At 37.4% G+C, this 22,366-nt stretch overlaps 1 protein-coding gene across 1 annotated transcript; it reads right to left on the bottom strand.

Annotated features, from left to right (window-relative positions):
• Positions 1-11,715: 11,715 nt before the first annotated feature.
• LOC140854306 (ethylene-responsive transcription factor ERF105-like) lies at positions 11,716-12,995 on the bottom strand. Its single transcript, XM_073250048.1, has one exon. The coding sequence runs from the start codon at positions 12,832-12,834 to the stop codon at positions 12,070-12,072; it is 765 nt and encodes a 254-aa protein (XP_073106149.1). The 5' UTR covers positions 12,835-12,995; the 3' UTR covers positions 11,716-12,069.
• Between the last annotated feature and the right edge of the window lie 9,371 nt (positions 12,996-22,366).

Consider the following 22,366-nt stretch of genomic DNA (forward strand, 5'->3'; position numbering starts at 1 on the left):
AAAAAAGAATTGGTTACCGATTTACCTAAATTAAATTTTGAAAGGATAGAATTTATGATGCATGCCAACTGGATAAATAAATAAAGTCTCATTCAAATCTAAAAATATTGTTTCACTTCTAGGCCATTAGAATTATTGCACATGGATTTATTTAGACCCATTAGAACTACTAGTTTAGGTGAAAAATGTTATGGCTTTGTAATTATTGATGATTTCTCTCGTTTTACATGAGTTTTTTTTTTGGCACATAAGGATGAAACTTTTCATGTGTTCTCAAAATTTTATCGAAGAGTTACTAATGAAAAAAATTTTTCAATTCAAAATATTCGAAGTGATCATGGAACCGAATTTGAAAATCAAGATTTAAAAAATTTATGATAAAAAAGGTATTGACCATAATTTTTCAGCACCTAGGACAGCCTAATAAAATAGGGTAGTAGAAAGAAAAAATAGAACCCTTGAAGAAATGGCTCGTACTATGCTATATGAAAGCAACCTCCCAAGATACTTTTGGGCGGAAGTAATTAACACGGCATGCTACATTTTAAATCATGCTTTAATTAGACTAATTCTAAAGAAAACGCCCTATGAGCTTTGGAAAGGAAGAAAATTAAACATTGTATCTTTTCATATTTTTGGTTGTCGATGTTTTATTTTGAACAATGGTAAGAGAGATTAGAAAAATTTGACGCAAAATTCGATGAAGCTATTTTTCTTGGTTACTCCTCTTCTAGCAAAGCTTTTAGAGTTTTCAACAAAAGAACTTTAGTAGTAGAGGAGTCAATACATGTTATTTTTGATGAGACTTATGATCTTCTCTCAAAGAAGAGTGAAGGTATTGATGATGCAAATCTTCTTATAGAAGAGATGAAGGAGCTTACCCTAAAAGACTCAACAATCCAAAATGAAGAAGAACATGAAAATAAATAAGAGGATGAAGGTGAAGAATAACAAGAACAACCTTAAGGTACAAATGATCTCCCAAAGAATGGAGGTATGATCATAATCATCCTAAAGAACTAATCATTGATGATCCTACATATGGAGTAAGAACTCGTTCTTCACTTAGAGATGTATACAATCATTTTGCATTTGTTTCTCAGTTTGAACCTAAAATCATAGATGAAGCTGAAAAAGATTATAATTGGATAATACAATGCAAGAGGAACTTAATCAATTCGAAAGAAATAATGTATGGACTTTAGTATCAAGACCTAAAAATTATTCTGTAATTGGCACAAAATGGGTATATAAGAATAAATTGGATGAACATGAAAATGTCATTAGGAATAAAGCAAGATTGGTTGCAAAGGATTATAATCAAGAAGAGAAAATTAATTTTGATGAGACCTTTGCACTTGTTGCTAGATTAGAAGCAATTAGGCTTTTACTTGCATATGAATGCTTTATGAACTTTAAGTTATTCCAAATGGATATCAAAATACTTTTCTAAATGGTTATATTGCTGAAGAAGTATACGTAGAACAACCCTCTGATTTTGAAAATCATGCTTTTCCTAATCATGTTTTCAAATTAAACAAAGCTTTATATGGTTTAAAACAAGCACCTAAAGCTTGGTATGAAAGGTTAAGTAAATTCTTGCTTAATAATAATTTTTCAAGAGAAAATATAGGTACAATCCTTTTCATTAAAAGAAATTATGATAATGTCTTACTTGTACAAATATACGTTGATGACATTATATTTGGGTCTACTAATGAAACTCTTTATCAAGATTTTGCTAAGCTCATGCAGGAGGAGTTCGAGATGAGCATGATGGAAGAACTTACATTCTTCATCGGACTCCAAATCAAATAAATAAAGGAAGGGATCTCCATCACCCAAAGCAAGTACACAAAAGAACTACTCAAAAGATTTAGAATGGAGAGCTCCAAAGCAATTGGTATACTCATGAGCCGATCATGTAAGCTTGACAAGGATGAACGAGGTAAAAATGTAGACTCAAAACTTTATTAAGGCATGATTGGTTCTTTATTGTATTTAACTGCTAATAGACCAGATATTATGTTTAGTGTTTGTTTATGTGCACGCTTTCAATCAAATCCAAAAGAATCACATTTAAATGCAGTTAAAAGAATTTTTAAATATTTAAAAGGTACACAAACTCTAAGATTATGGTATTCTAAGGACTCATCAATTGACTTAATAAGATATTCAGATATCGATTTTGCTGGATGTAGATTAGATAGAAAAAATACTAGTGAAACTTATCAATTTTTAGGAGTTAACTTAATCTCTTGGTTTAGGAAGAAGCAAAATTTGGTAGCATTGTCTACGGCCGAGGTCGAATATATTACAGCCGAAAGTTGCTGTGCTCAAATCCTGTGGATTAAGCAACAACTTGAGGACTTTGGCATCAAACTCAATGAAGCTCCCATAAGATGTGATAACACTAGTGTTATTAATCCAACTAAAAATCTAATTCAGCACTCTAGATCAAAATATATTGAAATTAGACATCATTTCATAAGAGAACATGTTCAAAATAAAGATATAATTTTTGATTATGTATGTACTGAAAAATAATTGGCTGACATCTTTACTAAGGCCTTAAGTGAAGATAGATTTTGTGAAATTAGGAGAGAATTAGAAATTTTTGATCCTTCATCTTGAGTATCTTTCTGATTGCAAGTTCAATTTACCAAAAATTTATTGAACCATTTATTTTTGAGCTAAATTCATATCTCTCCTTTCTTAAAAGCTCAAAACTATCCTTCATATGATCAATCTCTCAAATAAACACCCTTCCTTCAAGTTTCAAGCTTTTTTGAAATTTCTCCATCATTTTTTTAATTTTTTTCTTGTCATGAGTCGACCCCCAGGGTCGATCTTAGGATAAACTTGTAATTTTTTATTAAAACCCATCGGGCTTTGTTTTATTGGATTTCTCCGATTGCAAAGAGCCGACCCCTTTGCCGTTCGTCTTCCTCATTCCACTGAACAAGATCACCTCCCTCTCCACTCTCATCTCAAAATCTCTCTTCCCATTGAATTTTTCTCTTTAAATCGCCCTTTTAGGATTTAAATCTCTCTTTTCTTTCTTCTTCGTTTGGGCAGTTCGAGCTTATCCTAGCTTCAAACCCTCTTTTCCAAACCGACCGTCTATCTCCCTAAAATTTTTGCTTTTTCTTTAAATCCCTTCCACTCTACCCCTCATCAAATCTTTCAGGCTGTTTGCAAGTCTCTCCTATCCAAAATGGCTCCCAAATCAAAGCTATCACAAAGAAGAAAATCTGTTCGAGGGTTAGAGGAAGATGTGCGCAGAAAAAGAATAGCAGCCAAGCCCTCTTCTGCTCTAACTCTAGTTTCAGATCTGGCTCCAGCTTCTTCACAGTCCCCTCTCAGCCCAAGTAAAGTACCTCTCTCCAATTGAAAAGTAGAATCCAGAAAGAATATAGACTTTAAGTTTTTTGAAAAAGAAGGATTCTCTATTAGATCAAAGATTAAAAATCAAGGATGGGAGTTTTACTGTTTATTAAAAAAAATACTTATATTAATTTGGTCAGAGAATTCTACTTAAATTTGAGTTACTGCAATGGAACAGTAAAATCTTTGGTGAAAGGGTTAACATTGTTCTTGATCCATTACACTTGAGACAAATCTTACAATTGCCTTGTGAAGGCTATACTCATATGGAGCTCTCAATCAAAGAAGAAGGATTAAGTGCTATCTTAGAGAGGGCATTTACTGAAAACTTGAATAAATTAAAAACAAAAATTCTTTTGATTGAGATGAGGCTTTTACATCACATGGTAACCAAACTATTTGTCCCTAGGAGTGGCAGATATGACCTCTTATCTGGTAGGGACATATGCATCATGTACCATGTGATCATCGAGACCCCCATGAACCTTCCTACTCTGATGTTTGAGGCTATGAGAGAAACTCTAAATAGGTCTAAGGCTCACCTGCCTTATGGTATGGCACTCACCCTGATCTTTAGGAGGTTCGGAGTCTATTTTGAGGGGGAGACAGTCACCAAGTTATCACACTCTGACACCATCAACCGTCATACACTGCACCGCATGGGTTTCTCAAAGACTGATGGCGGTTGGTCGAAGGATGTTGAGGAGAAAGCTGAGAAAAAGCAGAGGAGGAGGGATCGTCTTCACCTCCTCGTGATCATAGGGTATCTCCTGATATTCAGTTCGTGTCTGATCACGAGACTGGTCCCTCAGAGTCAATAAGGAGGTATGTTTTTGTATCACAGTCTGGGAGCAGAGTAGATCCTTCAGAGATCAAATTTGCAGACGATCAGATTGAGTTGATGTCCCAACGTGTTGCTTTCATTTTATCTCAGCAGTTTGCCACCTCAGGCTTTGCTTAGAGGACGACATATCAGGCTATTTCAGATCAGACTTTGATCCCTCATATCTCTACTGTATTTCAGATGCTTACAGCTCAGTCCGTACGACTTGAGGAGCTTGAGGGATGTGTTCTGAGACTGACGGACAGAGTTTCAGATTTACGGAGGCAGGTATTAGCCTTAGCCCATCTCCAACCGCAAGAGGACATCATGGAGGTCTCCCACCTATCTGCAGAGGTGGCTAGGCATCGAGGTATTTTGCAGAGTGGATTTGATTTTTTGAGGAGAGAGATCAGGGGCTCCAGTGAGACTGTCTCTACTCAGATTGGTGCCTTGATGCAGTTCATGACGAGAGCTTTGGAATAATTGGACACCATTAGACTTTCTCTCCTAGCACAGTCCATAGCTTTTCAGGCTCCAGGATCTTCTTGCCTTTCTGCTCGTATCGGTACTTCTACCTGTGGCTGAGGTAGATGAGGTCGAGGACGTGCTTGTGGCTTTGATCCTGAGTCTCCTCATCATATCTCTGACTCTTCTGATGTCTCTAGCCATGATATTTATTAGATCTAGCATAGTTAGTCTTTTATGTCTAGGTTCTAGCTTATGGTCTTTGTAATTGTTGGCTGACTGACTCATGGATAGTTATATTTTTTTTTGTTATCTATGATTTTTGTATGGCCTATGTACTTTGACTTGACTCGTATGTATTGTGACATATATGTCACATTTTGGATATATATATACTTTTATCTTATATGAATATCTTCGGATTGCTTTTTTTTATTATTATGAATGGTCTCAATTGAAATGTCTTAATTCTGTGATATGAAGAATGCCTCCTATATGTGCGATGTAATATTATGAATGGCAATATCTTCTATATGAGCAAATTGAAATGTCTTTTATGATTGCTATAGTGAGAGAGAGTCTCTTTCATTTTTTTCTTAAAAAACGGGAGTAATGATTTTAATTGATGTTGTCAAAAAGGGAGAGTAGAGAAATAAAATCGAGCAATAAGTAAAATTATCTAAAATCGAGCAATAAGCAAAATTGTCAAAGCAAATTTATCAAAAAAAAATAATCTTATAAGCTATCTTAAAACTAATCTTCAAACTACTCATGATGGTTACTATTCAAACAATTGGCTATAATGTTTAAGTGATGCATCTTCATAAATTTAAAATTTTTAATCAATGCTTTATATATGTTATATGTTATATTTTGCTTTTGCTCAAACATTTTGTCATCATCAAAAAGGGTGAGATTGTTTCTCCTTGAATTGATTTTGATGATTACAAAATATTTAAGAGGATTACTAATGATTTTGGCTTGAAAAAAGATTTATTGTATTTCAGAAGCAAAATCATAATTTTATTAAGTTCTGATTTGAAAGCCTCAAGAGCAAGAACAGAAGATTTGTGATCTATTGGAGGTAATTTTATATTTTTTGGATATGTATTTTGAGAGAAAATCAAGCTTAAAGAAAAAGATCGACCCCTAAGGTCGATCCCTGTCAAAAGGGCTGAATGGCACGATATTTTTGGCTGGCACACCCAAAAGGAACGACCCTATGAGTCGACCTCTGTTGCTGTACAAGTCAAAGATACAGAACAGTGACTTTTTATTCTGCGCCACAGAAGTTGACCCCATGAGTCGACCTCCTGTGACAGAAACTTCCGTAATGGCTAGTTTTCAGCTCTGTTTAGCAACATTTAATGCTCTTTTAATGATCTCCAACGGCTCTATTTTCAGCCCAGATTACTCTCCACCATCCATTGAAGATATAAAGGCACTTAAAGAAGGAAAAAAGCAAGAGATTTAAGCATTCATTTCAGCCCTAAGCAAAAAGACCTCTTCAAGCAAAAGAAGCTTTCAATTCAAGTTCACCAACCCCTCAAGAGCTCATTCAAGTCTTCAACCACCTTGAAAAAAATTAGAAAAGCTTCCTTCGTGGTGTGTAAAGTGTATTTAAAATTTTATTTGCTCATTAAAAGAGTTAAATTTATATTTTCGTGTGATTAACTCATATACTCTGTTTTGTCTTGATCTTTAGTTTTGAAAGAGTTTCAAAATTTAGAAAGATTGGCCCGAACCTTGAATCGAATTGTATTGGGCTGGCTTGTATCTGAAAAACAAATGTTCTAGCTTGGGATAGCTAGAGTCAGAAGTACCAACATTGTATTCTTGATTGAATACATTTTACTAGATTTAAATTCTCAAATAGGAGCTTGGGGAGTAGATGTAGGTGCAAGGTTGGCACCGTACCACTATAAATCTTGTTTGTTTGTGTTGTGCTTACTTGCTCTCTTTTTAAATTTTCTTATCTTCTTACATTCTTGCATCTAATTTCTACACCTTGCTTAAATCACTTTCTACATATATCCTGCTCATTGTTATTTAATCCCCGTAGTTCTAAATTAACTTTAAAATTTTAAAAATTCAATTTAGCCCCCCTCTTTGGTTGCATAGCTGGACAACAACATCAGCTTTTTTTCGATCCCTAGATCGAAAGCATACTGACCCCAGGATTGGGATCATACTGATAAAAAAAATGAGGCCCAAAGGAAGGAAAGATAACCTGATGCAATCTTGTAGAGTCTCGAGTGATTTTCGCAAATCATGGTTATGCAGTTAATGTCATGCAATTAACATCCATAACCCACTACCCATGATTCTCGTAATTGTGAGTACTGATTCTCTGCTTCCATTATCAAACTTAGAGATAATTGTTGAGAAAAATATCTCAAAATTCGATCCATAATAAGCCTAAAAAGAGGTCCAAATGATGAATGAAGTCCAACGAGTCAAAGAACAGTCCAAACAGAATCTAGACAGAGAAGATACGTGTGAGAGAAGGCATCGGGAGCGGCTGGTATGGCCCACAGGCCATCGGAGGGGCCACAGGCCGTCGTAGGCTGGCGGTGGTGTAGGTCGAGCCCGACAGTGCAGTGCACTGGGCCAGCCACGAGCACGGGCGCCAGCCTACTCGATCCACCGTGGATCGTGATCTGGCACAGTCTACCATGTGGTAGGTGGATCGGACGGTAGGGGATCCACCTCACATCGACAATCATCTCGTTGCTGCCAAGATGGCATTGCCTGATTGTTCACCACTTTGAGACATACATAACCTCCTGTAATGGTAGATCTACAATGATTTGATGCCCAGATCCAATAAGTCCAGATATTAACCAACGCCGCGTAACAGCTCCAATAGGCAATGGAATAGCAGCAGTCTCAAGAGCCTATTTATCAGGCAACTCCTTCTCAGCACAGTCGTTGATCTCCTCCCAGAAGCTTAGAGCTAGCCACTCGATGTGCCCATCATTCTGCTCCCCCTACCTAGTAATCTCCACCCCATCGAAGCCCAAGGAAAAAAGACTAACGTCGGCATTCCCCCATCTCCTCTGGTGGAGATTCGACCTCAGACTATTCCCCTCATCTCAAAAAATCCTATCGGGAGGACAATCTCAAGCAAAAGAAGGTTTAACATTATCTTAAAGAAGTTCAAAATAGAAGCCAGAGGAATGGTGATGGCCTCAGCTTCAACTCATTGCCCTTTTTCTCTCATAAGATACTACAGGAACCAATTCCAGGTCAGTTTAAGATGCCTAAAATAGAGTCATATGATAGCTCTTTGGATCTCCTCGACCACTTGGAGGGCTATAAGGCTCTCGTGATACTCCAGGACATCTCGGACGTCCTCCCCTGCCTTGCCTTCCTTTACATTGGTGTGGTATTTTAGACTCCAACCGAAGTCCATCCATTCATTTAAATGGTTCAGAAGGTAATTTTTTTCTCACTTCGACAATAATTGATCTCAGCTAAAGAACACTAACAACCTCTTCTCTATCCAACAGGAAGAGAGAGAGAATCACTACACAACTATATAGCACACTTTAATGCAGCTATGCTCGAAGTATGCAATTTCGATGAGTTGGTGGCAATATTGATGCTCAAGCGAGGGCTTTGGAATGAGCATCTCATTTTTTTCTCTTGATGAGATGTTTCTAAGGGACTACGCCAACCTCTTAGTATGAGCTTCGAAGTACGTGCAAGTAGAAGAATCCTGGGCCATATAGAAAACAAGCTGAGGGAGAACCCTTAATGCGAAACGAGGTCAGGAGGAACCTTGTGCAGCTCGGGTTGAAGGAAATTTTTTTCGACCATCAAAGAACTCCAGACCGAGGAGTCCGTCTTGGTGACTCAATAACTACACTCTCTTGTCCACTCCTCAAGCCCAGATCTTAATAAAAATCGATGGCTAAGGGCATCTTCACCGACCTCAACCAATGAAGGCCCTGCCAAAAAGGAGGAATAAGAGGAAGTTCTATTGCTTCCATTATGACTATGGCCACGACATCAAGGACCGCTTCCAGTTGAAAAATGAGATTTAAGCCCTAATCCAAAGAGGCTATCTTACCAAAAATATTGGGGAGCATCGGAACCGTAGTCGAAGAGCCACCCCACCACTAGCCCGATTAGGAGAACAATGGTAATTGATCTATGGGTGGTATCATCAACATTATCTCAGGCCTCACTAGTGACAGAGGGCAGAGGATCGAGCTGAAATCGTGAAGCAACAGCGCATTGGGGACATCGTTTCTTTTTTTTGATGATCATCTTTGAGGAGTTCAGACTCCTCGTGATGATGCTATCATCATATCTATAATGATAGTAAATTATGATATAAAAAAAATTTAATTGATAATAGAAGCTTGGTATATATGTTGTTTTATGATACATTTCGATGAATGAGATTGCCTACAGATCGACTAAGGAAGGTCAATACTCTCTTGGTTGGATTTTCTGGAGATTCTACAACAATAGAAGAGGAGATCACTCTACCAATGAATGTTGGACAAGAGCTTTGGAGCAAAATTATATAGCTTACATTCCTCATAGTTTGTGTGCCCTCTTCTTACAACGTGATTCTTAGATGGCCCAAATTGAATGCCTTTTTAGCGATACTCTCCACATACCATCTACTAGTGAGATTCCTGAGTAGGAATGGCATTGGAGAAGTTTCAAGAGATCGAGTGCTCATCTGACAATGCTTTTTGGCGACCATAAAAGGAAAATAATTAGTGGAGACTTTGCCAATCGAAGACCACAAGAAGGACTCGAAGGAAGTTCGAGGGGAGCCAGCAGAACGACTTGACGCAGTACTGTTCGGAGATAATCCAAGCAGAACTATTTAAATCGAAGCATAATTGGCTTTTCGGGATCGACTGATGGTATTTTTTCGAGCTAATGAGGGCATTTTTGCCTAGTTAATATCTGATATGCTAGGTATATCTTCTGTCATCATTGTTCGTAGGTGGAACGTGGATTTAAATCATCGCTAAGTTCAACAGAAAAAGAGAAGCTTCACTTCAAAGTTATAATGGACAATTGAGAAAAAAAGTTGATAAACTCCTGATGGCGAGATTTATCTAATAAGCCCATTATCTAGAGGGGTCAAGAAAGCAAAAGTAAGTAGAGTATTTGTATCGATTATGCCGACCTCAATAAAGTATACTAAAAAGATAGTTTTTCTCTTCTAAGAATCAACCAATTTATGGATGCTATATGAGGACATCAGTTGTTGAGCTTCATAGATGCCTTCTTAGGATACAATCAGATTTGAATGGCATTTGAAGATGTGGAGAAGACTGCATTTACAACTAATAAAGATTTGTATTACTATAAAATGATATCTTTTGGGTTGAAAAATATAGAAGACACTTACTGGTGCCTCATCAATAAGAATTCAAACATCAGATTGGGCTCAATATGAAAGTCTACGTTAACGGCATGCTAGTCAAGAGCATTTAGGTAGATTGGTATATAGCCGACCTCGAAGAAGCATTTTGCGAGCTGAGGTGGAACCAAATGAAACTCAATCATCGTAAGTATCTTTGTATGACTTTGAACAATTTCTCCAGGTTCACGATGACTCCGCATCGAATTGAAGCAAATACAGAAAAAATCTGAGCACTATTGAAAATGAAGTACCCGAGCATTAAGAAGGGTATGTAATGATTGACGAGTATTTAATTCCCCCATATTAATTACTGTCCACACAAAAAGGCCATGGCATTTTTGGGATGCATGTTTTAAGGGGGATATGGATTGGGTCACTACTATTAGTGATTGCATTACTCAATTTAATGAGAGATTGGGGGCCAAGGCCTTCCCAGTATTGCTCTCACTCCCTCGTGAAGTGAATGGTTCAATATAGGGAAATTGTCGAATGTCATCAGTGCACTGATGTCTACGTTCTGATGAACATTGCAGTCTCCGGTGGTGGCAACTTAAATCGGTTCCTCACAAGGGACCCCAATGGTCTCCAATGCAAGGTATCATGTAATCATTGGTTCATAGGAGTCCAGTAACAAAACCTTGTAAGGTGGAGGCAATTTTAGGTGAGAAGCAAATTACCTCAAGTGAGAAGTGATAGGGTCTAAATAACTTGCACTAAAACATCTTTACCAATTATGGTGCAATCTTGACCATTGTTGTATTCTTTTCCTTTAGCAATAAATGATAGCCCACTTGTATGTTAGATGTTTTCTTCACAAATCTTAATCTCCAAATGCTTGGAAAAGAAACAAGGGAGTCTAATAATGTAGCCATTTTGAGTTTGGATTTTATCATGTCTTATGTGCTAAAGGATATTTAGAGAGTAGACATCAAAAGGACAAGTGAAATTTACCAAAAAAAAAAGAACAAGTGAAAAATTTTATGAAAAAGAGTTTGTACCTTCCTTCTTCTATCCTTTGCTATTTTGCTTTTTCTTTTCTCCTTTATTTTCTCCTTTCTTTTAATATTCATAGAACACCAAATTTACCTGATTTAATAAATTTGTTGGTAGGAGTGTGTCTGAAGAAGAAGAGAAGAAGATAAGTCAAACCTTCTCGTTGAGTTGTTGCCTTTTTCTTCCCTTTACCGCCAAGCCAAGCAAAAATCTTTTAACTTATTCAAGGTCACGAACTTTTCAAATTATAAGTAGTCAATATACCCCTGGAACTCAGATATAATTAGTATGATCTATTACAACATATAAAATAGCACATTGTAAGTATTGTAGGACCTAAGCAATCAAGAACCATCAACTGACACATGGATCGTCATGGTAGCAAGAATGGATCCCTAAATCTTGAGAGGATCCAAAGTCCAAACTCCTAAAATTCAAATTCAAAACCTCTTCCAAAGAAAAGTTGCAAACACTACACCAATGCCCAATCATCTATTCCGAGCTATCAAATAGAAGCTTTTACAATGAAATGGTTGAATTGCTACAGATTGCGAGCAAGTGAGAGCATAACAAAATCTTTTCATGTATGAGAGGGGAGCAATGTTATGCTAACTCGAAAAAATTATTTTATAAAATCACCCAGCTGTCCTGCATCAATAACCCCTACTTCGTTATCAATTATCAAGAATACAACGCACTAATTGAGTGACGATTTAAGTTGCTGAAATATTCATATACAGAATCTCGATCGTAGATCCTGCGGTGCACCGCAACACGCGGTGCAAACCGCCAGCTATCCATTGATATATCACAATTGTTTGCTGGCTGTCCATCATTGGATGGCTGGCCTGTGCAATGTACCGTATGTGTGAGCACCACAGGAAGCCAGTTTACAGGATCTCTATTTACAAACATTATAATATATATATATATATATATATATATATATATATATAAACAATTTAATAGAAAAAAAAAAGAAAAAAAAATTTGCGGCTAACTCTTAGATCACCATCAGCTGCGGGAACCCCAACGGAAGGTGCGGAGATAACGGCGATAGCGGCGGCAGGTTAAATATCCCCATCTCATCCCCGCTCTCCCACACGGAGGTCCAGCTCGACGGCGTCAACGGGCACGCAGTCGCCGATGGAATATTCCCCTTCCCCTCCTCCCCCTCCCCGGATTCCAGCGACCTCTCTCTCTTGATCGGCCTCACCTCCTCCGCCACCGCCTCCTCCCGCCCCCTCTTCCCCACCGCCATCACGGGCCGTTGCGACTGACGGATCCAGTGGGCGGCGCTGCCGACCTCGTTGGGGAAGTTGAGAATAGCCTTGCTCCCGCGCAGGCGGAAGGCGGCGCGGTCGTAGGCCCTGGCGGCCTCCTCCGCGGTCTCGAAGGTCCCGAGCCAAACCCTCGAACCCCGCCGGTTGGGGTCGCGGATCTCCGCCGCGAACTTCCCCCACGGCCGCTTCCTCACCCCGCGGTACCGCCTGAAGTCCGCCGGCTCCGTCCACTCGACCTTCGGCGCCGGCCGGAGGGAGATTGCCAGGGGCGGCAGGCGATCGGAGTCGAATCGGAACGCACGGCAATTAGTTCTACCGGCGATCCGATCCAAGGGGTCCGAAATCGGCGATTTATGGTCCGAGGTGGGATATGACGGCGCGATCTGTGGGAGATCGGGGGAGGGGTCGGCGAGGAGGGAGGCGGAGTCGCCGAGGAGGTGCTGTCGGATGAGGTCGAGAGCCGAGGATTCGTTGGTCATCGCCATGGGATTTGAATTCCTTTTTTTACCCAAAAAGGAAAGGATAGAGAGAAAGGGAATAGGAAGTGGGAGTGGGATGGCAGTGATAGGGAAGAGGAAGGCTATTTATAAGTGATAACAAGGGAGTGAAGGAAACGTGGGAGGGAGGAGGGGGGAGGAGGAGCTTCTTCGAGGAGGGGATACGGTCAACGGTTCAAACGGTTGAAATTTGGAGAGGCTGAATGTCATCCCCCAACAAACCCGTGAAGAAAACAAGGGAAACGGTCAAAGTAAACGGCCATTTTTTTAATCTCAACTTTTACGTACATGGTTAAGACGTATATATATATATATATATATATATATATTCACACACACACAGACACAATGGTCACAGGTAGTATTGATAATCTCATTAGCATTGTAGATAGAGAGGAGCTTTTTTTTTTTCCTCTTTAATAAGGATAATATATTTATATTTTTTTTCCTCTTTTACAGGGATGATATAGACACAATGATCACAAGTAGTATTGATAATCTCATTAGCATTGTAGATAGAGAGGAGCTTTTTTTTTTTTTTTTTTTTCCTCTTTTATAGGGATAGTATATTTATATTTTTTAAAATTTTAAACTCTCATTGTATGTTCTTTAGAAAGTTAATATGTCCTTTTTGAGTGTATTTTCCTTTTATATTATTAGATAAAATTATTTTGAGCACGTTGATGAAGGCAAAAGTTGTTTACTTGCAAATAGCATTATTAATCTTAAGTTTTGTAGTCCCTAGTAATTTTTTATATTTTAATATTTTTTAAAAAAATCTTATGCAATGAGCTATATAATTGGATGTAGCTCTTTTTTAAGATATTAAATTTTTTTAGCTTTTTGATAGAACATATAATTTAAACTTAAATCTTTGACATGATTAGAATAGGGTTTATAAACTTGCTCATCTCAATCAACATATTTCTTTTCTACTTTAAATATATTTTTTTGATAAATACAATGCATTCTCCTTTTGTAATAAATTGATAAAGGGAAAACAGTTATATGAGAATAAATAAAAAAAATCTTACTTTATCAAATAATAACTATCCATCGAATACTCTTTTTTTGAATAAATAACATGTATCACCCGTGCAAGATATTAAGAACCTGCATGATATTATTGTTTTTTTTATTCCCTACAAATTAGTGTAAAGTGGATTGGCCATTGATGTTGGAGGTGGTATTTGTCATTCTATATTTTTCACATTTCTAAATAGACGGATCTTGCTTCAGAAAGTGGTTTAATGGATGCTTAAAAAAAATAACAGCTTTTTACTTTACATTTTATCCGATTTAGGTCAATATTCTTTTTCCTTAGATTTTTTTAAAATAAAAACAAAAAACAAAAAGAATGCCAGGCGGGCCCTAGCGTTGCATAACGTTTCCGCTCAGTTTTCCCTCAGCGTCACGGCACATGCATGCTGTTACTTTAACGGTGAGAAGGCCAATCTTCCCTCACCGTTGGATGAAGAAGACGACGGTTGGACACTTGGATTTCCATCACCGCCCGGTCCTCGTCTCCCTCCACGTGACGCAAGAATCGTTTGACGCACCTTATGCACTCGCACATGCCGAGATCCGGTCACCTCCCCAACAGAAACCAAGAGGGAGGTTTCTGCACTGGAGAGTCTGGATAAGAGGGTATGTGCACCGGCCGTGGTGGAGCTATTGATAGGGGTTTAGTCAAAGTCCAACGATAGCCAACGGTAGGGTTTTCATTGACAAAGAGCAAGATTGTTCAATGTTTTTTAGGAGAGTTTTATAACGTCACGTGCAAGTGTGACCGGATCATTTTGTCGCGAGGCCATGCAGTATCGTTCACGACCGATGATTAATTTGTTTGACGAGAAAGTAGAGTGGACTGGAAGATTACAGACAGAAATATTTGATGATATTAATTAATCAGATGATAAGGATATGTGCGTCATGTACCGCAAAGATTACGCCAGATGTATATGAGCCAAGGAAAATGCTAGAGGTTACTAGCCTTAGTGCATCTCATCCTATATAATATAATATAATTATTTATTATAGAAATCATATTATAATGTATAATATTATTATACTATAATAATATAGAATGTAATATTATTATAATATATTAAAATAATGAGCTAGAGTTGGCTATATGGAGTAAATCTTACTAAGATTTGATTACGTTTATATTGAAAGATGATGATCTTATGTCGATAATTCAATTTTTTGAATGTGATTTATAATAAGTAAACTGCTTGTAAATAAAAAAAATTATATGATTTGAAAATCTTTAATCTATACATTAAGAGATCAAAAGATTGGATAATCTAAACACCATTAAATTATATATATATTGATTACTTAGGCTAAAAATCTTCAAATAGTATAAGTTTTGGTATATAAGCATATTAGAGATAGTAGACCATATTTAATAGGTTGGATCATTGATGAAGTATCCTCATTGTCTGATGTACGTCTGATCGAATCTTAATGGAGATTTGCTTAATTGGAGGTAAGTTTAGCTCCTAAGATAATAATATCATTTCACCATATAATAATAATTTAATATTACTATAATTTATTAAAATGATAAAAATAATATTATATTTTATACTAATTTTAAAAATTACTATTTATTATGCTATTTAGATTGAATGTCAAAATAAATAATTTATAAATTATGAATAATGTATAATAATAATTTTGATAGTATAAATAATTAGATAATTGAAAGCACTACCATATCATAATTTGTTATTTTTTCCTGATACTGAAAATATTTTTTTTATTTGCTTACCAAATAAATGTTAAAAAAATCATAACACTTCAAAAATACATTTACTAAATAGTAAATAATTTTTTATTAAAAATTTTACTAGCAAAAACTCCACTGTCCAAGGCTTTATAAATAAAAGCATTAGAATCAACAGCAATGTCAAATAGAGTCTTAAACAAAGCTAATCAGATCTGATATAGTCACCTTAGATTTACCCAACTTGGGTTGTAATAGTATTTGAAACTGTTGAGCTAGGTCGGGTTCGGGCTAGTCTAATTGGGTTCAAAAACAGGTTCGATCAAGTTAGGGTTGACTAGTTTACGGTTAGGCTTCATCAATACACATGGATTTCATTTGCTCTCAAAAACTATAGAGCCTAGTGATTAATGATGGTGGGAAGGGTGTAGCACCCACTTCCAGCTCTGTTACAGCTCCAGAAGTCTAGGACTCCAAATTGCAAGCCCCAACCCTCCTATAAAAGTGGCCTTGTTACTTGATCATGCTCGATTAAAATTGCACAAGTACCCAGTGCTGATATAAATTTTGCGTTCCAGTGACACAGGAGAAAAGAAGGAAAATGAAAAATCAAAAAAACAAATAGAGGCCTTAAGAACAATTTTGAGCTTAACGGCTACTAGCCCGCCTTTGAGCTAGTAGTCATAGCAATGATATGATAAACACAATATAGAATATTTCAATAGTTTTTCCCTTTTTTTTTTTCTTTGGTGGATAAATATTTCATGGTTCTTAGACTAGCTTAATTGTTGTTTATTGTTTATATGGCTTATGCATTTTATCAGCAAAGGTACATCACCATCCAAGAGTTCATGTTTCTGTTCTAGTGAAGATGCTCAAGGGTAATGTATTTCTTAAATTACCTATCTTTTACTTCATGGTTCCAAGCAGGGTAAAGGACATTAAACTCATCAGTGGTTAAAAAATACAAGACTAGTGGGGTCATTACATAAATTTTTTTTTTTCAAAAAAAAAAAAACTGTTATTAACCATTAAACGGGATAGCTCCATCCCTCGAACCATTTGACAGTACTTTTTAATTCAATGAATCGATTGGATCATGTAAGTTGTTTTCATTAACAAAAGAAAAGGAAATCATGAGGCTGAAAACCGGACGGAGGAAAGTAGGTCATTCACAAATAGAGCTAAGGATAGTTATTGCTCTTATCCCGGTCAAGTCTGCCGTACTTTTTTGATTCATTTTCTGGTTGCTAGCTTGAATGTTAGAATTATTTAGTTAATTAACGAGCAAATTACCTCTGCAATGCGGAGAAGTAAACAAAAAAATAACTATAAAAAGAATATTAAAATAAAATATAAACTATAAAATTGTAAATTTTAACTATTAATTATTGAGTAAGTGATGGTATTTTTTGTTAATTTTTTTTTGTAAATAAATAGTTGCTCTACACGTATAACAACAGATTGGTCCAAGAGAGAAATAGGATTGGATGCGGAGGGAAGAAAAAGATGAGGTATAGATAAGATGCATGTACTTGATACCTTGTAATTTTTTTTTAACCGCAAATGCCAAACGAATCATTGTTCATACTCCCAAACCAAAATAATTATTTTTTTGTGCAAAAAAATAAAAAAATTAAAAAATTAAAAATAAATATAGGCAAAATAGCTAACTCCAAACAAAAAAAAAAATCATTGTTTGAAGCGAGATAAGAAAGGAAAAGTCAAATCTTAGAAACAAATATGATTAAATGTCCATCCCCCAATAAAAATAAAAAAATAAAAATTTCAAAATAAAATTAAGCAAACATCTAAAGTTCAACATTAGAATTTATCTAACAAATCAAAAGAATTTTTTCTATGTTGATTGTGATCTCTTTTCTTTCTTGCAGAATTCCAAGAATCCTATAGTTATTTTTGATAGAGCCTTTTTTTTTTTTTTTTCTTTTTTACCAGAGAGAGAGAGAGAGAGAGGAGGGAGATCAAGCTGCATTATAATTATCCAAATTCAGATTATTGAAATACATCATTAAAATTCGAATCCAGAATTTTCTTGCTAATATTGTGATGCTCAATCTTAAAATTCTTTGACGTGATAGCTAATAATATAATTTTTCTTGCTAATATTGTGATGCACAATCTTAAAATTCTTTCACGTGATAGCTAATAATATGTGTAATAGTTGGGCACCCTATATTCATCAAATATGGCTTTAATTGAGGATTACTGCAACATAATTTATTTTGGCCATTTTTGCCTCCCTTGCGCGTGGAAAGCATCTGCCAGCACCCCAGTTAGGCCACATTTGGCAGCTTTTGAGGAAAGCTCGCAGAACCCACGACACGGTCCGCGCCCCGGTCCAACGTCGTGGTTTTCGCACACGTGACGATTAGCCGCACTCTGACTTTCAAAAGAAAAAGACTGAAAAAGCACGCCATCGGACCCTGGTCCAACGTCGTGGTATTCGCGCACGTGAAGATTAGCAAAATTTTAATTGATTTTTTTTAGCACGCTAACGAATCTAATAATAATAATAATAATAATAATAATAATAATAATTTAAATATTCATAAAAAAAAAATAATCGAAAGGTATTATTTAGATATTTTAACTTTGTATAAATATCTAAGATCTATCTGATGTATAAACCTATAAAGAATTAAATATTCGCTCATATAGATTTTTACATGCTTCTCTTATTTAAGTTTTTACTAAATTAAAAATTTAAATTCATTCAAATTCACTTACAAACATCATATGATCTCATGATCAACTCAATCAACTCATACTATAATATCTCTTCATCTATAGGACCATGGATTGAGTCCATCCTAATATTATTTTATAACAATATAGGACTTCATTTAAAAATATTTGTTAGAAAGTATTAATTGCTGATGAGTGGTTGGTTGCGGCTGTGCCCGAATGAAGAGTTCTACTAAGAGTCAGCCTCAAAGCAAGAGAAAAGCAATATCAAAGATCGTCAAATTTTGTCCGATAGAAATCCTCTGATACCTAAGCCAGGCAAGAATTTTAGGAACATAGATTTAAGGATGATGAAAGCAATAGTGTTAGTGTGAGAGGATATGCACCTGAAGATCTTCCTTAGGTATAGACTATATAAAGTGAGGTTTAGTGCCCATTACCAAGTAGACTGATGTACATCTTAACTATTCGATAACCTTCAGCATATCACACATCTCATTGGACTTAATTAATTAAAACTTATACAAAAATGACACTTATACTCCTTTTTTTGTTGAAAATGGAGTATTTATATAGATTTGTGTGAATACATTTAGAAGAGTCAGAAAATAAAATATTTTTAAAAGGTCTAGGGACCACCTCCATACTCGTTCAAAGAACATCCTCGATGTGCTCAACACATAAGTGGCCACCCGGTTTGCCTCCATATTAGCCTCCTTGAAAATATATCGAATAGCAAGACCGACACACCCCAACAACTAGACTATGTTGTTCTGCAGAAGAGGATGAGATGTGATTCTCCATCTACATTCTCATAACCAAGTCATTATAATGCAGTCTCCTTCTATGATGAGGTGGTTAGCTCGTAGGATCTATCGAGCATAAGCGAATCCTGTCTAAACAGCACGAAGCTTTGCTCTAGAGACCATTGGCTCAAACAAATAGCTCTCCCTAGCTACCACCAAGCCGAACCTCAACCCTCGGATCATATATAAAGCCCACTGACCCCGAGTCATACCTGTCCCTCGTCATTGTACTCCACAAGCTCTCTAGATTGAGCACAAACCCGACCATATATCAAGCAATCAGGGCCTCCCGTATCGTGACTAGTGACTGAATGTCAAGGCCGCCGCCCTTCAATAGTTGACAGATCATATCTCAAGCCAATAAATGTACACTCTGGCTTTCTGGATGTGAACTTCATACAAATGCTAGAAGTGTTGCTCCAGCTTTAACACTTAGATCTTGAACAAGATCGAGTTTGAGAGAAAATAGATCATTATAGAGCTAAGAACAGTCCTCATCAAAGTGATGCTATCCATCATGGAGAGCATTCTGATCTGCCAGCCCCCACAGATATGCTTGAATCATCCACACTACACCTACACGCTTGGCCCTCCTTAGCTGTGCTCCCCACTTCTCATAGATACGCTCTACTCAACTCTCTAGCCACTTCACGTCCCAACAACGTGCAAGGTATCTCCTTGCACAAAAATTCAATGCATCTCGTCAGAAAAGAAAAAGAACGGGGTAGCGGAAATAAAATATAGTTGGAGTAACATCAAGGAGAAAAAGGATTTGCTTCTTGAGTGACACGTAGCTGCCACAATATTCATTTAAGAAAACCGAGATGGCTAAAAGGAAAAATGTCGAACTCTCCGCTAGTTGCTGCCCTAATCCAACGACTAACTTGTCTTGTAGTACGAAATGGTTTGTCCCGCATGCTGAGAACCCATGGGCACAGGGCCAACTGGATAGGACTTCAGACTCTGTGGTCCTCGTTTCACCCATGATCTTATTAATTATAAACATTACTTAATTGACAATTTGGTCTCTAGCACAAGCATGATAGCCCAAATATAATATCGAAACATGCATCTTTTGTCTTGAAGCCAGTCATGGATCTAACGTCAATATATCGTCGTTGTGCATTAACATGCATATGAAAACAGTATTCCTCGTTGGAATTGTGTAGCTTTGTCCACTTGTAACCACTGTGGGGGTACTCCCTTCTTGTACCACACATATAAAAGAAAAGAAAAAGAACAGAAACATCACCAAAAAAGAGAGTAAACATCCATAAACAGCACTAACTGAGATTTGATACCCTTCTCCTTGTCATCCTGCTAGTAGTTGGTGGGTTAGTTGCCACAAGTATCCCTGTCATGTTTCTTTATGTTGAGGCTGTCGGCTGTCAAAACTTGGTTAGCACGGCTAAACAGAACAACGTACGGTACTTAAATTAATGCTTGTCAGTCTTCTAAATTGAAAGTAACAGTAACCCCATTTAAATTATGCAATAACGCAGCTGCTTGGTGCTGATGGCTGTTGTGTGAATGCCCGGCGAACTGTGGAATGATTGCATGTTGTAAGGTGTTTAGACTCCTACATTTTTGTCTCAGCAATTCTGGCTGGTAGATCATCAGTATCTGTAACGCCTCCATAACCATGACTATTCCACACACAAGTTTGAAAACAACCGTCCATTTCCACTGGCAGACTGCAAATTATATATCTTACATAGTACAAGAAACCTCAGTTTTGGCACACCAGACTACAGGTTATTTAACTTTTATTATACAACAGGACTGGATACAAGCAACCTCGGTTATAGCAACATAACGCAAATACTACTAAACTAACATGGAGGCAAACCACACTGACGCTCTGCGTATTATAAAACCAACACCAAAGGAGGACTTCCTCTGCTTTCGTAGTTAAAGGAGAGCTGCATTGACTTTGAGGCTCTCTATGAAGCGTCTCTCCTTGCTACCTTTGGTTGAGAGGTAGTTGAGAAAATCCCTGAAGCTGCTCTCTTTGTATTTTTTGTATCGTTGCTCATCCAGCTACTTTTTGGCAACTTCGACCTTTTCGTCCATGGAAAGACTCTGGATGCTGGCTATCGAAATCCTCTGCTTCTCACCGTTCAGAACTACCCTGTAGACCACGCCTTTGTATAGGCCATTGCTCAGCACCTCTTGGTAGTCACCAATGTGGACATGTAGGGCCTCTGGAACTTGTGGGACTGCGCTCCAGGCCTCGCCATTGCTCTCCATGACCTGGAGGCCTTGATAATTCTGGAGCAAGATGGTTAAAAAACCATAATCAGAACGAGGAGCCAATTCAACCATCTCAGCTAGCTGGGATGACTTTGAGTAGCTGTTCATGGCTATGAGTTGGATTCCTTCTTCAAGTTTGTCATTCAGGTATCCATGACCCAATCCCAGGCTTTCCAGTATGGCATCCAGCAGTTGGATGGCTAATCTTCTGCTTTCGATCGCGTACTGTCCCATCTTTTCCCTGATCAAATACATCAAGCTTGCTATAGTCCAGGACATCTTCTCTCATCCAAAGAGATCTGGTCATGCACTAAGCTTATGGGACATTGGAAACATGCCAAAAAGTCATTATGGCTATATTTTATTGGTTGATTAACTTCTAATGAATGAAGCTAGAGAAAATTCTAACACATTTTTGCGATGACTTCCTAAGGGCTTAGGGGGTAAAGGATGCAAATAGTGCATGACCGGGTTGTGGTAGGCATACCTGCAGCCTTGTGGTTCCAGTAGCCAGAACTGAACCCACTTACTGAGAGGATGAGCATAATGTTTGAGGAATGCTCTTGCCTTGTCGGTACCATTCCCTGAGCTCGTGTCATATCTCACATGCTTCGTGAAGTCATCTAATGCAAATTCTTCTTTTGCTTCCTCGGGCATCTCTAAAAACCCGGAAGCCGCTTCAAGAGCGCCCTTCATGACCGCTGTGCCAATACCATGGTTTATGACCTGAAAAAAAAGGGTTAATTCTATATTCCTGCAGGTATACCAGGAATTTTTACAAGTCACCTTCCAATTATTTCTTTACCGTTACTGCCTCCTCTGTTTTTTCCCTGTGTTTATTGGGCTTCTTGCAAGAACTAACATAAAGATAAAGCTCTATATATTTCTGTCATGTATTTGTCCAAAAAAATCTCATGATTCCAGAGTGTTAGAATTTGATGTCTCAAAATTCAGCCCAGACGAGCATGCGGCCTAGGCGGGCACGCAGCCTAGCCCATACGCAGGACCACACACGAGCGCA

The sequence above is a fragment of the Elaeis guineensis genome, chromosome 16 (assembly GCF_000442705.2).
Source record: "Elaeis guineensis isolate ETL-2024a chromosome 16, EG11, whole genome shotgun sequence".
Lineage (NCBI taxonomy): Eukaryota > Viridiplantae > Streptophyta > Magnoliopsida > Arecales > Arecaceae > Elaeis > Elaeis guineensis.